Source organism: Vitis riparia, chromosome 4, assembly GCF_004353265.1.
Source record: "Vitis riparia cultivar Riparia Gloire de Montpellier isolate 1030 chromosome 4, EGFV_Vit.rip_1.0, whole genome shotgun sequence".
NCBI classification, from domain to species: Eukaryota; Viridiplantae; Streptophyta; class Magnoliopsida; order Vitales; family Vitaceae; genus Vitis; species Vitis riparia.
In genome coordinates, this window is record NC_048434.1 from 3,910,431 (window position 1) to 3,929,449 (window position 19,019).

At 32.1% G+C, this 19,019-nt stretch overlaps 2 protein-coding genes across 3 annotated transcripts; one reads left to right on the plus strand and one right to left on the minus strand.

The window, feature by feature from the left end:
- The first annotated feature begins 205 nt into the window (after window positions 1-205).
- LOC117912177 (cyclin-A2-2-like) lies at window positions 206-7,477 on the plus strand. Its single transcript, XM_034826669.1, has 12 exons — window positions 206-322; window positions 1,398-1,773; window positions 2,072-2,360; window positions 3,029-3,162; window positions 3,685-3,777; window positions 4,550-4,683; window positions 5,276-5,351; window positions 5,977-6,053; window positions 6,159-6,192; window positions 6,289-6,438; window positions 6,524-6,658; window positions 7,005-7,477. The coding sequence occupies exons 2-12, from the start codon at window positions 1,477-1,479 to the stop codon at window positions 7,062-7,064; spliced, it is 1,479 nt and encodes a 492-aa protein (XP_034682560.1). The 5' UTR covers window positions 206-322; window positions 1,398-1,476; the 3' UTR covers window positions 7,065-7,477.
- Window positions 7,478-12,462: 4,985 nt separating this feature from the next.
- Window positions 12,463-16,634, minus strand: LOC117913198 (serine/threonine protein phosphatase 2A 57 kDa regulatory subunit B' kappa isoform). 2 transcript variants are annotated; one of them, XM_034828161.1, is made up of 3 exons: window positions 16,458-16,634; window positions 14,686-15,946; window positions 12,463-13,089 (listed from the first exon to the last, which is right to left on the minus strand). In XM_034828161.1, exons 2-3 carry the CDS (start codon window positions 15,805-15,807, stop codon window positions 12,733-12,735), a joined length of 1,479 nt encoding a protein of 492 aa, XP_034684052.1. In that variant the 5' UTR covers window positions 15,808-15,946; window positions 16,458-16,634; the 3' UTR covers window positions 12,463-12,732. The 2 variants fall into 2 exon arrangements, with proteins under 2 accessions (XP_034684052.1, XP_034684053.1); XM_034828162.1 differs by lacking the exon at window positions 16,458-16,634 and adding an exon at window positions 16,087-16,451.
- Window positions 16,635-19,019: the final 2,385 nt, after the last annotated feature.

Consider the following 19,019-nt stretch of genomic DNA (forward strand, 5'->3'; position numbering starts at 1 on the left):
TTTTGCTGCCAAACAGGCTCAATAAATATCCACCTATCTTTTTTGTTTTTTTTTCAATATTTTAAAATGGGAGAAAAAGGAAAATATTGGAAGAAGCAAAAGGAGGAGTGGACAAAACAAAATTTCCATTTGGATTTGAGAAGTTTGAACTGTATCCTTTCCCTCCTGCCTCTCAAGTCCTCACGCTCCTTCTATATAACCCATACGCACTCACTCACCACTCTCTCTCTACAACTGTCCTTACATTGGATGATCGGTCACTAGAAACCCTACGCTGTATCTCCAGACCGCCATTGGAGGTCTCGGAGCTCGCACATGCATTGTAAGCTGCGCATTTTCTTTCTCTGAAAATGTGTGTATATGTATTTAAACGTGGCCTTTTGTCATGGCCGGTTTGAATTCATTACACTTCAGAGTTTTTTTTTTTAGTTTTTCAGCACAGATCTGTCATGAAAATGTTTTTGTTCTTCTAAAATTTCTCTCTCTCTTTTTTTCTTTTTGCTTATTTCATTTTCACCTCTGTTTCTGCTTTTTTTTTTTTTTCTCTTTTTATTATCTTGAATTTTTGGTTCGGCCTTTTCTTTGTGCATTGTGTGTTTTTGTTGATGTTTGTTTTGAGTTTATGTATTTGGAGAAAAATAGAGATTTTTGAGGCCAGTGATGGAGACGATTATTTGTTCTTTTTTTTTTTTTTGTTGGTATTTTTATGTTTCGATTTCTTTTTTTTTTTTTGTTCTGGTTTTGATTGAGTTTTTACGGTGTTTGAAGCTGAGATTGGCCAAATTATGAGGGAATCAAGAATTTTGGATGGTTTTGAAACTTTTTTCATCTGAAAATAGTCAGATCTTTGGATGAACGCATAAATCCTGTTCTGCTTTGGAATAATTTTGAAATATTGACGTGTTTTAGTGAGCTAAAAGAATGCTGAAATACTGTTTGGTTGCTGAGAAACGTCGGAAAAAGAGGAGAGGAAAAAGGAGCCAAACAAGACTTAGAATCTCATGTTTTATTTTGTTTTTGTTTATTTTGTGATGGAAAGGCCTCAACAAAGCGCAGTGTTGTGCTAAGCCTCACTGGAGATGGTTTTGTTTTCAAGGGTCCTGAAAATGAAACCTAAGATTCAAATTCAACCTTATTTCCCCCCACATTTTCCTCAGAAGTCCATCAAAATGTTAATGTAATGGAATTATGAAAGTTGTTGCATACTTTTAAACACCTTTGCTCCTGGTTTTTGTGGCATGAACCAAATCTTCAATTTATGCAACTATGTTTGCTTCTGTTTGCTCAAGTCTTTCTGAATCATTGAAATCCAAAGGCCTTTTGCTGTATTGAGTTGCTTTGCCAATGCATCTCCAGCTACTGTTTGTTGACATTTTCTCTTTCTTTTTTATCTGCAGTTGAATTGGTCACAGGTCTTCTGGTTTGACCAATACAGTAAAGTTTTCAAGGGTGGATTGCTCTTCCACTAGGCACATCATGAACAAAGAAAATATTACTTCTGCTAAAATTGAAGAGCCAACTGTTCGGATCACGAGAGCACGAGCGAAAGCTGCTACCAAATCAGGGGGGTTACTCCCCCCTAAACCTCCCATTAAACTGGATCAAATGCAGGTGGTTCGAACGAATTCTAAAAGGGCAGCGTCTGATGAGAACAAGCCCTCTGCCACTACCAATGCTAGTCTTCAGCATAAGAGAAGGGCAGCGCTAAAGGATGTCACCAATGTCGTCAGTGAAAATTCATACATGAATTGCATTAGTACAACTAAAGTTGAGGCAAGGATTTTATCATTCTTTGAATTGTATATAATGTGCAATTTTCATGATATTTTTGTATTGAATTTTAATATTGGAAAACCTAATATGTTTATTGTTATAATTATCTGAAAATTACATACAATGATTCTTGTTGATCTTCACTCAACACCAAAGAGAATGTTTGTATTACCAAACTTCATTCGTTTGTCTCCATATTTTTTTTAGTACACAAGCTTCAAAATTTGTGCACTCAGTAACCTTCTCTCTGTTTTGTCTTACCTTTTGTTGTTTTCCCCCCTGATTTTCTGATTGGCAGATTAGCAAGCGAGCTAAAAGAGGTCCTTCAAATAAGAGTTCAAAGGTGGCTCTGACTGTTTTGGTGGAAACTCCGCAGGTTCAAGAGGATGCCAAAACAAAGGTAACTGGAGAAACATCCAATATAAGGACAGTGGAAACACAAGATAGTACTTTACTGGTTAACTTGGAAGAGGATGAATTCATTCAACATACATTTAGTAGCTTAAGAACAAGTGATGTAGCTGATCCGACTCCATTAGAAGAGACATCCATAAAACCTGCTCAACACCAAAGTCTTTCTGAGGAAGGTTTGTGATTCTGTTTTAATTTTCCATTAGGGTGTGACAATGTTGACAAGAATATGACTTGAATAATGATGTTCTAACCGAAAATTAAATAGATACTGTGAATGAGAAACACGGTTGCTTTGAACTATACATATAATGTATGTTTATATAGTCTGCTCTGTGAATAATGTTTCCTTGTCTATGAATCAACTTTTGCTTCATAATCTACTTTAAATGTGTTTGTACTAAATTTAAACTGTTCCAAAAATTTAGCATCTGCATAAAATACAAATATTAATTTCCTCTTGGCTTATGAATCACTAAATCATTTTTAGTTTAACGAACTAGAAAAAGAACAGTCGCTTACATAGGAATGGAATTGTGGACGCAGGAAAATTATTTCTCAAACAGTCAGGTTGTAAATACTTCTGGGTGGCATTCATATAATGATAAATAAAATGTTTTTTGATGCAATTTTCCGAGTCTATGTTCTTAGACTGGACCACAGAAGGCAATTAACTTAACACCTGATGCTTTGTTGCATAAGAGTCATGGTGGCAAATAGCACCAGCTGGTTCAAATAAGCTCTAGGGATCTGAATTAGTAGCTTGGGTGAGAAGTTGGAGAAACTCCCTAGAATGAAGATTACTAAACTCACTTAGTTTACTGGTTTTGCTTCTTTTATGCAGAAGAAGATAATCTTTTCAAGGCAAAGGGATCCCCAAATGGTCCATGCATTGCAGATATTGATTCAGACCACAAGGATCCTCAAATGTGCAGCTTGTATGCCTCTGACATCTATGATAATTTTCTTTGTAGAGAGGTTTGTATTGCTAACACCATCCTATAATGCCTATAATTGTGTTTACCTTCATGGCAATAGTACTGTCTGTGCTCAATTGCATATCCTGCCCCTGGGGCCTGACTCAGGTGGCAAGGATTGTATCTATACAGCCTACAATAATAGTCTAATTTTTTGATCAATCAATTACAATAATAGTCTAATAGCACTTCATTATATTCATTAGTTGGAAATCTTGAATGTATTACCACTGCTGGCTTTTCATCTTAAATGATTACCCTCTGATGCTGAACAGAGTATCACATGCTTTCATCATCATGGGATTCTCATACAACTTATACTTGCTAGAAAATTCTCCCTTGTTTGATAAGGATTTCTAAGGAAAGGTTTCTATGTGGTACTTACAGTCATGGATTAGTATTTAAATTCAAGATTTTATGCCATGGGACTTCAAAAACAAAATGTCTGCTAACTTTTATGCTCTCCACCTATAAACATCAAGTATTGTCTGGTAACTAACTGTAAATTCCCTCCTTTTCTCAGCTTGACCGAAGACCTTCTGCTAATTTTATGGAATCAGTCCAACGAGACATCACTCCAAACATGCGAGGAATTCTGGTTGATTGGCTTGTAGAGGTTGGTATAGTCACTTAGCTTACACTGGGACAAGCACTTTTGCAGTATCCAAAATGTTATAATATGACTAACTTAATAAGATGCTGAGAAGCCTATGGATTTGTCCATAAGATGCTGGGAAGCCCTATGGATTCTCTCAGAAGCTATTACTTGCATCCATTTTTTTATTTTTTTTATTTTTGCCTCACTGAATTTCATTTTTTAGAAGATTATAACAATTATAATCTCAGAACAAGTTTGGTCATTTCAGTATCACATTCTCTTCCCTTCTTTCATTTTTCCCCTTCTATTCTTTGTAAGCAATGGATTGCAAATCTGCAACCTCCTAATGATTTACTAACTATTAGACTGGTGGTATTTCTATTGTCTCAAATGGGTAGGCTTAGGCTTTAACATGAAAGAGTATCTTCCTTTTTTTTTGTGTATAGCCTTCTTTCTCTACTTAATGGTTTCTTATGCTATTATATATTTTGGTTTTTATACTGCATTGTCATCTTTTTAGTCTTTCTAAAACATGTGGAGAACCATGCTGCAGCAACATCTGCCACAAGGTCTTAACCCGTTTCAACTTGTATGATAAACTAACTGCAATGGTTCTACATAAAAATGTTTTTTGGTGCTCCAAACAGGCTCTTGGTAGCATTGTATCTGAATTTGGACTTACAGATCCAAGAACATCTGATTCTTTCTTGTTTCCAGCATTTATGGGCTCTTTTTCAGATCAGTAGTTGATCACAAAAGGATTTGATCATAATTACTTCTCCTATTTCAGGTTTCAGAAGAATATAAGCTGGTTCCAGATACACTTTATCTCACAGTTAATCTTATCGATCGATTTCTATCCAAAAATTACATTGAAAAGCAAAGACTCCAACTTCTTGGTGTTACTTGCATGCTAATTGCCTCGTAAGCTCCCTATTTTGTTGTAGCTGTCATGGAATTATAGATGCATTACTTATGCATTGAGCTCTTTTAACAAAAAAAAATAGTTAAAAAGATTTTCTCACTGATTAAAATGTCTCCAACTCAGAACTATACTTCTGATATGGCTCTGGTTATGATAATGATGAGCTTAAAGACCATCAATATTTATACAAATTGCAATGAGAATTTCCTTTCTGGTTCCTTCTCTATAACTTGAAGCTTATTCAATAAAATTGGATGGTGTATCAAGTATAAAAGGTAAATGACAGGAAACAAGAAAGTGTCCCTAAATTTATAGATATAGAATGAGCATGCTTTGCCCAATCGACATGGGAGAGTGTAATTGCTCATTTATTTCTTAAAAAATCAGAAAATTTTTCAGCTAAATAAGATTTCCAATTGGTTTTTTTATTACATTGCTCTTCATACAGTAATTGAACTCTCAACCTGCTTATGGTTTCTATATTCTAAATATTCTTGAAAGCTTTTGGTGGTCCTGACAATATCTTAGATAGTTTTTCTGTTTCTTAACTTAATTAAATTGTTCTTGTGCATGTTTTTTTATGGCTTGAAGAAAGTATGAAGAAATATGTGCACCGCATGTGGAAGAGTTCTGCTTCATCACCGATAACACCTACACAAGAGAAGAGGTTTGTTTTTGGCTACCTTTTGCAGTCTGCTTCTTCAACCCATTTAATTATCCATGCAATCGAGTAGAACTTAAACTATTTTAAGTTAAGCAAGCAATAATTTTACTACTGAAAAGGTGCATAGATGTTGTATATGATCTTGATGCCTTTGAAACAAAACTTCAACTATGTTCTGCTTCATTTTTATCCAATAACTTTCAGAAATAAGAGTTATTAGTGCAGAGATAACTGAATTATTAAGCATAACAAGCAAGCTAGTGAATTCGTAGCCAGTTGGCTATTGAATTGAACTCAGGAAATTCATCAAACAGCCACTCTCATGTCACTGATTTGGATGACACTGAAATTCTCATTACCATGTAGAGGCACCTACCCAGCAATTAAAGCACGAGGCAAACCTCAAGGTATAAGGTGTATGTTTCATGTGAATCCTACCCTATGCCACAAGGCTTGAGCTTAGTAAGTGTAAAGTACTGAGCTGGTTTACTTGAGTTTGCCTCAAACGCCTTACAAGCAAAGTTTTTAGAACAACAATGTAGACGACTAATTTAGTTCCCAACAACTTTGCGGAATGCTCACTCCATTTTTGAATTTATAAGTCCTCCTGATGGAAGTTGCATTGCAGGTATTGAAAATGGAGAGTCAAGTTTTGAATTTTCTGGGCTTTCAACTATCCGTTCCCACCACAAAAAAGTTTCTCAGGTACCTACCTCGTCCACCTTCTATCCATCTTTATTATTGGTGAAACAACACCTACAATCCACCAAAGTCCCTGACACATGTTTTCCTCAACTTTACGGTTTTCAGGAGGTTCATTCAGGCAGCACAGACCTCTTACAAGGTCTGTTACACAGCATCCTATCACTCCCAATATGAAAAATAGAAAAAAGTTAAAGGAAGTGAACTAGTTCTGAAATTTAATCACTTTGATTAACAGGTTCCTTGTGTTGAACTGGAGTTCTTGGCGAATTATATAGCAGAGCTAACTCTTGTTGACTACAGCTTCCTAAATTACCTACACTCCCTGATTGCTGCATCTGCCGTATTTCTTGCCAGATGGACACTCAATCAGTCAGACCACCCTTGGGTTTGCATCTTTCCCTGCCTCATTAATTCCAATTTAACTTTCTTTATATGAAGAAAAAAAAAATGAAAATTATATGTTCTTGCAGAATGCAACTCTAGAGCACTACACCACTTACAAGGCATCAGACCTGAAGAATGTAGTTCTTGCAATGCAAGATTTGCAACTCAACACTAATGGTTCCTCTCTGAATGCCATACGTGACAAGTATAAGCTAAAAAAGGTAACCATGTATTAGAAGTACAGAGTTTGGAAAGTGTTTTCGGAAACAATTTTGAAAAACAGTTTTTTTTATATTTTATACAACAAAAGTTTGCTTGTAACTTAGAATATTATGTTTTTAAATATATTTTAAAAATAATTTATGTAATTACCTTTTCAAACAACTTTTAGAAAACAAGTGAAAACAACTTAATACAACTAAAATATATTCTTCAAATACATTATGTTTTCTGTTTTTTTCTCGAGAACAGAAAATTGTTTTCAAAAACAGTTCCATGCCGGGTTCCATGATAGTGAATAAAAAACAGGGTACTGAGTTTTGAAAACTGTTCTTGTATTCATGACAGTTCAAGAGCGTGGCCACTCTCTCCTCCGAAAAAGCAGTGCAGGAACTCTTCCAAGATTAACATCTGATTCTTCCTTGGTCAAGATACAATCATAACATACTAAGAACTTGGAATTGCTCACTGCCATGCTCATCCATCCGGTACTTAGAGGGTGCTCCTGACCTCTAATAAAAACTTTCTTCTGAGTTTCCATTTACTCTCTTCTCCAGACTCCACAAAATCTGTTTTACCTGTGTTGTAGCATGTTGCCAGGTCGATGTAACGTTGAACTGTTATTAAACACAATTGAGGTAGTAAACTCTCAATTGCCTTGTGACACTTCTAATTTTTCAAGCCTTTTTTTGGCTTGTGTAGTTGTATGATGTCAGAGCCATTCAACAGCAACTCGCTGGGTTGCCGGTTTGAAGAGGGGGTTGTATTTAAATGTATCGAATATTTTATGAATTTCTTATAATAATTTACCCTTCACAATATTTTTCTTTTTGGTCTCTATTTTCCAACACTTTTGGCAGAATATGGACTGTTTTTTTTTTTCTTTTATTTGTAGGGGGAGTGCTGGATGGGCGTCTGAGGGAGAGCTGCACTGACATCCAGATTGCCCTCAGCCACAGGCCCACAGGTCATTCACTTTCTAGCCTTAGTTTGCGCCAAAAACTATGTTTAATTTTTGGAAAGTATAAGGAAATACAAAAGAAAATAAATTATAATTAAAATTAGTTAAAAATTTATATTTTTTTTTTATAAAATAAATTTAAAATAATATATAAAAGTTTTTGTTTCTTTTCCTATTCTTTCTCTTTATTGTTTTCTCAAATTTTTTGAAAAACAAACATAACTAAAAAATGATAAGCTAAAGCGCAAATGGTGAAGTACTTAGATGAAAACAATTTATTTATTTATTATTTTTCTTCCTTTTTTTTTTCCACTCTTTCTTTTTACTTTTTCTTCTTTATAATTTTTTTAAATATATATATATATATATATATATATATATATATATATATAAGCAAAATATGACAGACATAGGTATTTCCTAAGTTATTTAAGGCGACTTAATATTGCTAAGTCAGTCTTTCACACTCACTTAGTTAACTAGGCTAAGTAATGCTCACGACTTGAAAACTAGAATGCTTAATGAAGAAAACACTAAAAAGAAAGAAAGTTATGAAGTTTTGTATTGGACAAGAATGCTTACAATATTAGGACGTAATGAATTTATCACCTCCTATTTATGGGTAACCAAGGAAGTCTCTAAAATCCACAAAGGTTTCACTTTATCCTAAAATTTTCTAAAAATGCTCTACACAAACTTTATGTACAAGTATGTATAAGATGAATTTGGAATTCTCTAGAACACTTCACTTTTTTCCCTTGTCTTCCATCCCTTGGATAGAGATGTATAAGTGTTTTTACACTTGTTTGGAATCTTTCACATTCTTCCATTGGTGGAAGCTTCCTTCTCTCCCATATAAGAGGGTCATTTGAGTAAGTTATAACAAGAAAATGATAAGGCAAAGTACAAATGGTGGAGCACCTAGAATCCAATGAGCCCTCGAAACTTCTTAGATTGATAATTTGGAAGGACGAAACTTCTCTGGTTGATAAATTTGGAGAAATCCTCTGCGGTTGTTTCCCAGCCAACACTCCTATGGGCCCAAACCAAAGTTTGGCCCAGGTCTTTTTTGGGTTGTGGCTTAACCAAGGCTTTCTAGGCCGTTAGAACTGGTGGTGGGCCCATGAGGGGGCCTAAGATAACCATCGCTTCCCAGATCCAATCTCCTCATCATGCCTTCATCCCTCCAACTGATATGTCAAGTTTAATTTTAGGTGGTCGGATAGAATAAGATATCACAATATAATTTTTAATGTGATATGAATCATATGATACCTTACATGATATCCTATGATTACTCAATGAATATTATCATTTTTATCTTCGGATTATAGAAGGAATAAAAAATGAAACAAAAATATATTACATTAAAGGGTGTTTAAAAATGGTAGGTCTTATTTTTTTACAACATAATTTTTAACCCTTTAAGACTAAGAACTAGTTTCCTAGTAATTTTAGAAAACATTTTTAATCTTTTTAACATTAAAAATTATTATCAAAATGATTATTTTCAAATACTAAAAAGATTAGAAACGTTTTCTAAAATTATTATTAAACAAGTTCTCGATATCATTTAAAACCTTCTAAATTATGTACAAGATACAAACCTAAAATCCGGTACCTACGTTAAAGTTTTTATGTACCATGAATATTACATGTAATTATAAAAGGTGGATTCATATCATCTAATACGAAGTGTTCATTTGTGACTCTAGATGAAAGGTCTTGATATGATATAAAATGGTCCGATCCCTCTTTCGACTCATCTTTAAGTCTATGAGGTTTTCATCATTTGAGCAAACATTTTGAAAAGAGCAACCCTCTTTCGACTCATCTTTAAGTCTATGAGGTTTTCATCATTTGAGCAAACATTTTGAAAAGAGCAACGAAAAAAGAGATGCAAGGTGTCAATGTCAATGTAAGAAAGGTGTTACCCAAGTGATCTTATCAAAAAAACACATTTATCACAATAAGTAAATTTTAGAATTTTATAACTTTTTTTATTCTATATTTATTGTTTTGTAAATCATTTTTTTATTAAATAATATTATATCTTTTTTAATCAAAATTATGATTTAATTCCTTCACATAAAGAAATTAAAATTCTTTTAAAAAACCTACTTTAGTTATTTAATATAATAAAATGAATTTTAAATTTTACTTAATTTATTTATAAGAACTAATTTTTTCACTTAAGAGTTAATGAAAAAACTGAAAACTATGATTATATTTCTTTAAATGGTTTTGATAAAATAAAATAAAAATAATGATGACATAAATTAAATAATATATTATTTTTATTTAATAAGAACCATTTATGCTATATAAGATTTTTTTTTTCTTCTATTTATTGCAATTTTCAACCTATAATTTATTTTTATTGATTTTCTTATTATATATATATATTACATTTAGTTATCAAAAGGTTTGGAAAAAAAAGAAGAAGAAGAAGAAACACAGTCTCAAACTTTCCTTATTTCTTTTTGAGGGAAATATTTTTAAAATTTTCATGATATTTTATTTTTTATTGTTTTTATCATATTTTCCTTATCTCCAAATAGTGGAGAAGTAGTTTTTTTTTTCTTTCCTTAGTATTTTCCAAGAATATAATATACTCTAAATAGTTTTCATTAAAATAAAAAAACTATAATAAAGGAAATTAAATTAAATAAAATTTCTTTTTTATTATTTTGTAATATTTATAGGATATTTTTGGGATGTAATTAACGTATACTTAATTATAAATCTACATATAATTTATTTATTGTTTGTAATTAAATTAATTAAAAATAAAATATATAAAATCTAGAAATTATATTTATTTATTTTAAAATTAAAATTGAATTTTTTAAAAAAGATGTTTGATGATACGTATAAGGTAAAATTTGTGAAAATAAATCACTTTCAGACTTCAATTATTTTTATTATCAAATGGCAAAATTATATTTAGCACTTAAACCTAACATAATACCAATTGATTTTTTTTGTTTATAATATTCATTATTAAAATATTTAAAATTTTATTAATAAATATTACTAAATTGATATATATATATATATATATATATATATATATAATATATATATATATTATTTTTTTAATTCTTTTATTTTTCAAATAAAATTTTAGATTTTTTTTAATCAAAAAATTTTTATTTTAAGAAATGAGTAGTATAAAATTTTAAAAAATAGAAAAATTAATGAAAAAACTTAATTTAAGACATTAAATAAATTAAGTATGTTTGATAAAATAATTTAATGGTATGATTTAAAGTAAAAAATAGCTTTAAGTAATGAGTAAATAATTAATTTATTCTTAAATCCATATATTTATTTTACCTTTTATCCTCATTTTCCCTAATTATTTTCATAATTTCTTTTGTTACTCCTAACTTCCATTGTTACTCGATCTCCCTTGTTACTTAACATTTTTTACTACAATTATAATTTATGAGGATAAATATTAAATATATCAATTTGATAAGTAATATTATAAATCATTTTATCTCATTGTCAATCCAACGTAAGGTAAGATATTTTATCTCATTTTCATCTTATCTTATATTATTTTTAGTTAACAAATATGACCCAAAGATAGGTTTGATTGATTAGAGTACAAGACATAGAATTAGCATACACTTAGTATGATTTTCAATAAGATGCCATATTTGATGGAAATAATATTTTAGGATATTATATTGAATAAAAAAAGCTAGATATTATGTTCATATTTGATTTCTAATATATATATATATATATATATTTAATATTTGTTTAAAAAAAAAATTCATCCCAATGTTTGTCATTTTCATATTTTATATTATTTGGAAATCATTTTACAATTTATAATTTATGATGTAGTTTTTTTTATTTGTTTGTTAATAATATTCATGATTAAAAATTTTAAATTATTTAAATAAAAAATACAATATTATATTATTAAATATGTAAAACCATTGTCTATTATTAAATAACAAAGATGATATAGCTAAAAGACTGCAAAAATAGATTATTAAATAACCGGCCTAACCGACCAAAGACTGCAAAAAGAGAGGTAGGTAGATCTTGGACACGTGAGAATATGGCCAAAAGATTGACAAACCAAGTGGGACGACGTAGCAAAGATGATAATGAAGGTAATGCAGCAGGATGACAAGTCAGTCTTTGATGTCGACTTTGGCTGCTTCTCTACCCCTAAGGCCCTCCCAAGAATGTAAAACAAAAGTTTGGTTTAATCACGCAATTATTTTCTAAATAATCAAGATTGCTGTCCAGCCCCACAAGCTTGGTTTGGTCTGACCAACTTGCAACCTATTTATGACCAATTAGAGATATAGAATAGGGCTCACAAATCGCAAAAATTTTGATACTTTTCCCCAATATGACTTGAATCTAACGTGTTTGACCTGAATTTAATAGTAACTATGATATATTAAATTCATAATTCATAATTTTATAAAACGTTTTTAATATTTTTAACACTTAAATGATAAAATTTTTCAAGTATTAAAAATATTAAAAACACTTTTTAGAATCACTATCAAACTATTCTAACTCATTTAAAATTTTAATTTTAAGTAGATAAATTAACAGTAAACATGTCAAATTGAGATACTAATTATATTTGCTGAAGCAAATCCTTAAATAGTAAGTAATTATTAAATGGATACCCGACATGTTAATGTTTTGTAATTTGGAGCCAACATATGAATCTTGCCTTTTGGTTTCCACTTTTCAGCCCGGAAAACTCATTGAGAGCATAGAGATGCTACCCAAAAAAGCTTCCCAACACAATGCATATATGTTCCTAAAATTTCTCACCCAAAGAAAGGTACAATCAACACATCCACAAGAAATGTTAGCAGCACAGCCTCTTCAATAACCTTGCCGAGGAAGCAAATATCACTCCCTTCAGTGGTAATAGTACAAAACGAGTTACAACAGCTGGCTTCATAGGACTATCCAAAGGGGAGAAAAAAAAAAAGAAAAGCCCCACCTCCAAAACAACATCCATTTCCTTGTACCTCTTCTGGCCTCCCACTGTCATAAGGAAATAGGAAAAAGAAAAAAGGAAAAAGACAAAAAAGCCAGGCAGCAACAGTTTGAAAATGCTGCTTAACAAGTAATCGAGGTTGCTAAAGGAGTTACTAGAACAGCAGTGTTTCCACTCACTGGCTGAAGGCTGGCTTCATTCTCTAGTTGTTCCCATTTCTCCTTCCGCTTTTGTGCTTCCAGGCTTAGCCTGCTTTCTTCCTCCTTAAACCGGGCATGGCAGGCTAAGAATAGTTCATCATCCATCTCTGATAACATCTTTCTCACATTTAGAGATAAGTTGAGCACTGCTTGATTCCAATGGCTTTGGGCATTTCTTTCTAAAGCCGGGAATATAACTGGAATGAGAACTTGTCGGTTATGTGCAATCAGGTTTACAATCTGATCATTGTTCCATAAGAAAAGGGCCCTTTCGGCCACCTGAAACATTTAAAGGTGGAAAAAAGAAATAAATTATCTTTCTTGGTATGCATGGGTTTGCTCTTAAAACCTTAAATGTAAGTTTGAAGCATCTCAAAAGTAAATCCAATAAATAAACTGACTGCTATTCTCATTATTTTCTCCTCATGACAAATCAAAGAAAGTACAAGGAGGAATGAACATGTTTGGCCGGCATCCAGGAGAAGTTGCCCAATACTAATGCAGGACTTCTATCAATGTGGGGGCTCCTTTTTGAGTCATGGAGCACCTAACCAAAGGAAAAGCACCTAACCCTTCAGAGAATTCTTAAACTGAAGACCAACAAGAGACAGCCAGAAAAGTTCTACTCTCACTAGCTCCTATAATTGCATGGATGGTATCATAAGGAAAGTCTCCGGTTTCTCACCCATCCTAAAGGACTTAGGGAGCAGAACTAAACATTTAAACAAACATCTACTATGGCCCTGAAAATTTGAAGTAGGATTATAGACAAGGAAATGTTCCAGTGGGTTCCCTAATAACATTGTCCAGGTTATGTTTGGAGATGTGCTTCACAAGAGGCTTTAGAAAGGTGATTTTGCCTTCTACTTGGTTCATCTGCTAAAATCAGGAGACACCACTGAGGATCTGTTTCTTCATTTGAAGGTGCCCCAAAATTTGTACAACTTTTCTGTTCTGGACAACCTTTTTATGCCAACTGCAGAAACAAGGGCCTTCACACTGGGGAAGGGCCTATCAGAAAACCTTAACATAGTGGAAGAAGTAGAACAAGTCCAACGAACAGATAGTTCATATTCAAGAACTAGCATAATGCTGATGCGGGTAGTTTACATCACACCTATGCAACCATTGTTCAAGGAAAAAAGAAGAATAATTGAAGAAAAATAACTTGGGAAATTAAACCAGGTAGAAAAATAACTGATGCAGGTAGCATAATGCATGCACGAAGTTTTAACCAGGTAGAAGAATCTGACGAATATACTCTGGGTAGATCATCCTCAAGTCAAAATATCTACTACTGAAAAGTGGGATGCTACAATAGCAAACATAATCACAGCTGAGTTACAGAAATGTATCTTTCTATCAATTGATGGCTATTATTATTTCTTCAGGTGTGAATACAATTCTTATTCACTTTCCAATACTTAGAAAACTCCAGAATGCCTGTTTATGTAGGGCACATGAGACCAAAGTTGGTGCTAAAATAGGACTGATCCCCCAGGGCCCCACCCCAAAAAGCGACAAAAAGTGAAAAAACAAAACAAGGCTCTCCCTTGGCCCTCATACGCTCTTTATTATTTCATGGGAATGCATGTATTTATATTATATATTATATTTGAAAGACTTGAGCCAGGTCTCAAGGCTCTCAATTATTAATGTGGTATAAATGCTAAACCATAATCACAGGATGAAATGAAGACAATGAAAAAGAGTGATAGCAAAGCTTAGAAGCACCCAGTTAAATACCAGAACAAATCAAAGAAATTAAAACCTCCTCTACAAGGTGAGGAGGAGATGAAGAAATGAAAAATTAGAACACAGCTGAATCAGGGAATCTACAGCATTACCACAACTAAAGGGAAGAAATATATGTACCTGAAAATGGAAACTGTTGATGCAGCATCCAATCCGCCAGAATAATGGAACCATGATCTTTTGGAATTCCACCATGTTAATTGCTTCTAGTATCTCTTCTAACTCACCCAGAAACATTACTTCCTTCTGGCTATTTGTTATTGGCCAGTATCTCAACAAACCCTTTATCACGCTGCTGGCTAACTTTGGCTCCTTCTCTATAAATTGTGTAACACAGTAGGACAATTGCTGAAAATAAACTCCCACAGATTTTGGCTTGTGCAGAGGAATCAAAGCTCTCCACAGGAAGATCTTGTGCTCCTCCTTCAGAGGTAATGCAAACCCACTAATTACACTCCCAAAAATCTCCAGCATCTCAGCAATACCATTATTTCGTTCTGTCTCAAACACAAAACGATAGAATATATTGCTCATGGACTTCCTGATAAAAGGCCTGTGAACCATGAACTTGCCATAAATCCTATGCAGAACAGTTTTCAAACATTCTCTTTCTCTTGGGTCCTCGGTATCAAACAGGTCAAGCAACCTCAAGATAAATGAATGGTCTATATACTTTTTGGCTACCTTCGCATCCAGACACGATGAAGTAACAAATTTAAGCAATAAATCATACACAAGTTGTAAATGCGACCACGCTGGATTGAATGTTGGTTCGTCATCATCATTCTCACCACCAAGAGAATTAGATCGATAATTAGGGGGGAAAACCCTAAAAAGGTTAGTAGCACACATTTTACACATTGCGGCAATCACAGGTTCCGTAAACCTAGGAGGCCCCGAAACCATAAAATCAACAAGTTCTATCAACGTTTGACGTTTGACGTCCTTCTCTATAGAATTCTTACTTGGGTCATTGAAATCGAAAACTGTGCAGCAAAGATTCAATTTACTCACAAAAAGATTCAATTTCTCTGCAATTGGCACATCGTTGAATGCCGCTGAGGGCTCAGCTCCAGCTACAGCATTTGTCGGAAAAACCGAAGATGTCTTCTTTGCACTGGTTGGTCGAGACCCCGGGCTCCCACTGCTCGACCGTGGCGTACCGGTGTCGGTTCGCACCAAGTCACCGGATTCGGCTTTCAATGCCTTCCGTGGCAACCTACTGAGAATTTGCTTCAGCATTTCGATAATATCAATTAGAAATAATCCTTATAGATCAAAACACAGTATCACATCCATAGGGGCCAATTTGATATTTGTGAAACTCGCAAATCACAACCCTGAAGCAGTCACAAAACCCTAGATCTTCTTCTCTGCGGGCCTGTACGGGTCAAATGCAAGGCAATATCAAAAAAATGCCCTAGATCTGCATTGTATATGATCGACTAAAGAATATGAGATGTCGTAAATGTGAATGATAGTTAATGATTAACAAATGATTCGAAATCAACTAAAGTCTACCTGCATGAACCCAAAAACAACTTGCTCGAAAAAGAAGACGAACCAAATGATGAAATTTTAGAGAGAGAAACAGCCGAATTATGCAATTTCAGAGAGAAAATAATATATTACGAAATTTCACGAATGGAAAAATCTTAGAGAGCAAGGAAGGAACGAAATGATGAAATTTCTAGAGAGAGAAAAGTGAGAAAATGATGAAAATTTAGAAATCCTGAAGACAAAAAAAAAAATTCTAAACAGAGAAAAAGAAGGAAAAATCGGGTGTTGATTATAGGGACAAATCTAAATAAAATCAGCACTCAAAGATAGACATAATTTCCAAATCCAGATTGAATCCCAGAGAAAATGTTAGAGAGAGAATGAGACGTCACCGAATGTGTGTGTGAGAATGAGAGGAGATTTTGAGGTTTGAAATCAAAGCAAGTGAACCCTGTTCATCTCCATCTCCATCACAGAAGATGCCGATGAATCCACGGTCTCTTGATTCCCGAGAAAATATATATTAGCCATTTTCCGAGAAAATGCAGCTACTTCTCAGCCTCAGTAATAATAATAATTGCAATAATTCAAAATTTAAATATTTTAACTTTTCAAAATTTCTGCTAATATGCGCCGAGGTGCCGTCCCCGTCCTTCTCGTGACCGCACCTTCAATCTGGACCTTCTCGTGACCATACCTTCAATCTGGACCGTTGGTTTCTCTTATTTGCTACAATGCGCTAGAATGTGGCAGTGACCGCTACCGTACAACCTGCAGAAGCGCCTAAGTCTTATATAATGCTTTTTAAAAGACACGCTCATGTTCTTGTACTTTAGATTTTTAATAAAATATTATGAAAATAATAAATATATATATATATATATATATATTCGTATTTGAATTGATTCCATCCTTTATTTTCCAATCTTATTAAAAATATAAGTATTTTTAGTAGTAAATTTGCGATCCATTTTTATAGAACATTTTTAATTTTAAAATAATTTTCAAAAATTTACAATCAACATATTTCCTTTTTTTTTTTTAAAGACCTTTTTTTTTTTTTTACAACCGAATAAACTTCGGCATTCAAACAAATTATTTAATCATAAACAACTACCCTCTGAGTTGTAATAAAACGAGATTTGAGATAAAGATAAACGAATTAATGACAGATTTAATTTTTTTTAAAAAAAAAACCAAGTTTGAAATTCAAATATGATTTCAATTTTGTTCACCTTCTATTATATATTTTTTAATTTAATATTTTTTTATTTCCCTTTTTAATACAAGTAAAATAAAAAATTATACAACTAAAAAATAAATTATAAAAATTATAATATTTATTTTTTATAAATTATATTTATTTTAGTAGAATAAAAAAATTAAAACTAATAAATAAATAAAATTAATTGGACTAGGAAGGGTATAAACCATTTAAATTTTCTTTAAAAAATAAAAATAAGTTTAAATAATCAATGTAAATTAAAAATAAAATTTTCTCATAATAAACAACTTAAAAATTACATAATTTGGATAAGAAATTATTTTTAAAAAAAATCTACAAATTCTAAAATAGAAATTGAAATTTTACCACATATTGCCACTATTGTAATCCATAACTTATGTAATTCTCAAATAAATTAAATTCTATAAATTTTTATAGTTTTCTCATTCTAAAATAAAAATAACCAAATCAAAAACATAAAGTTTAGATTATAAATGTATTTACTATACATTTTCAAAACTTAATATCTTATTGCACAATAAACCAGAAAAAAAAAAAAAAAAAAAAAAAACACTCTCATCCATTTTAATGAATTTTGTTTAATTACAACTCTAAAACATAATTCACACTCAATTAAATGTCTATTAAAATCAACAATTCCAATTAATTTTGAAAAATAAGAAGTTAGATTTAGATTATTTTTTAAAATTGAAAAGTTCAAAATTAATGAATCAATGTTCGCAATCAAACACAAATCCATAAATTCAAAGATACACAACATAAAAGCCAACCATTATTGACTCAATGTTTGATTAAACCTAAGTTTTGATGATAACAAAACATTACTTAGATTTAACATTTTAATCTCAAGTGTAATAGGAAAGAAGATTACAATGGATGATTCAAGAAGCAACGTATAACTCAATGATATAAAGCTAAGGAATATCAAAGTGTGCATCATGAAGAACTCATTGAGATTGAAGATTCGTTTTTAGGTTAATTTTATGTAAAGTTGGAATGAACTAAGAAATACAAGCGATCATATTTTAAGCATCAAAACTCATCCAAGCTAAATCAAATTATTTTCAAAAATTGAATTCTTTTTTCAATTGATAACCACATTAAAATCAAACAACTCATGTCCAAAGATTTTCAAAATTGTGAGTTTGTTTGGCCAATTTTCTCCAATTTTTTTGAGTTAAAAGTGAAGATTTTCATAAAAATCAAGAAATATAAAGGTATTGGTCAATTGGTTGAGGAGGTTTTGGCAATGGGAAGGCAATAACTAATTGAGTAACCGATCGAACAATCAATGAACTAGTTAAGCTTTTCGCCTTACAATGATCACCTATTGTACTTTGTACCTCCAACAATTAGTAACTTGGTTGGTACAAAATGTGCCTAGTGCTTATTTTTTCTTATAAACTTCTATCTAAAAGTGCTCCAAGTGCATTTATAAATAGAGAAATTAAGCTTCATTTGTAAACTAAGAGAATTATAACGAGTGTTTTTCATCTTGAATTTGGTAAGAAGTGTTTTTCAAGCGCGAGATATCACTCGAGTGCTTACAAAAACTATCCTAAGTTTCTCTAAATTTATCAAAGTGGAAACATATGACTACAAAAACCATATTAAGATAAAGATCTAAAGAAGAAAAAGTTCATACCTATATCTAGATGTTCCCAAATCAATTTCTCATGGAGAAGAAGAAATTTGAAGATTTCGTACA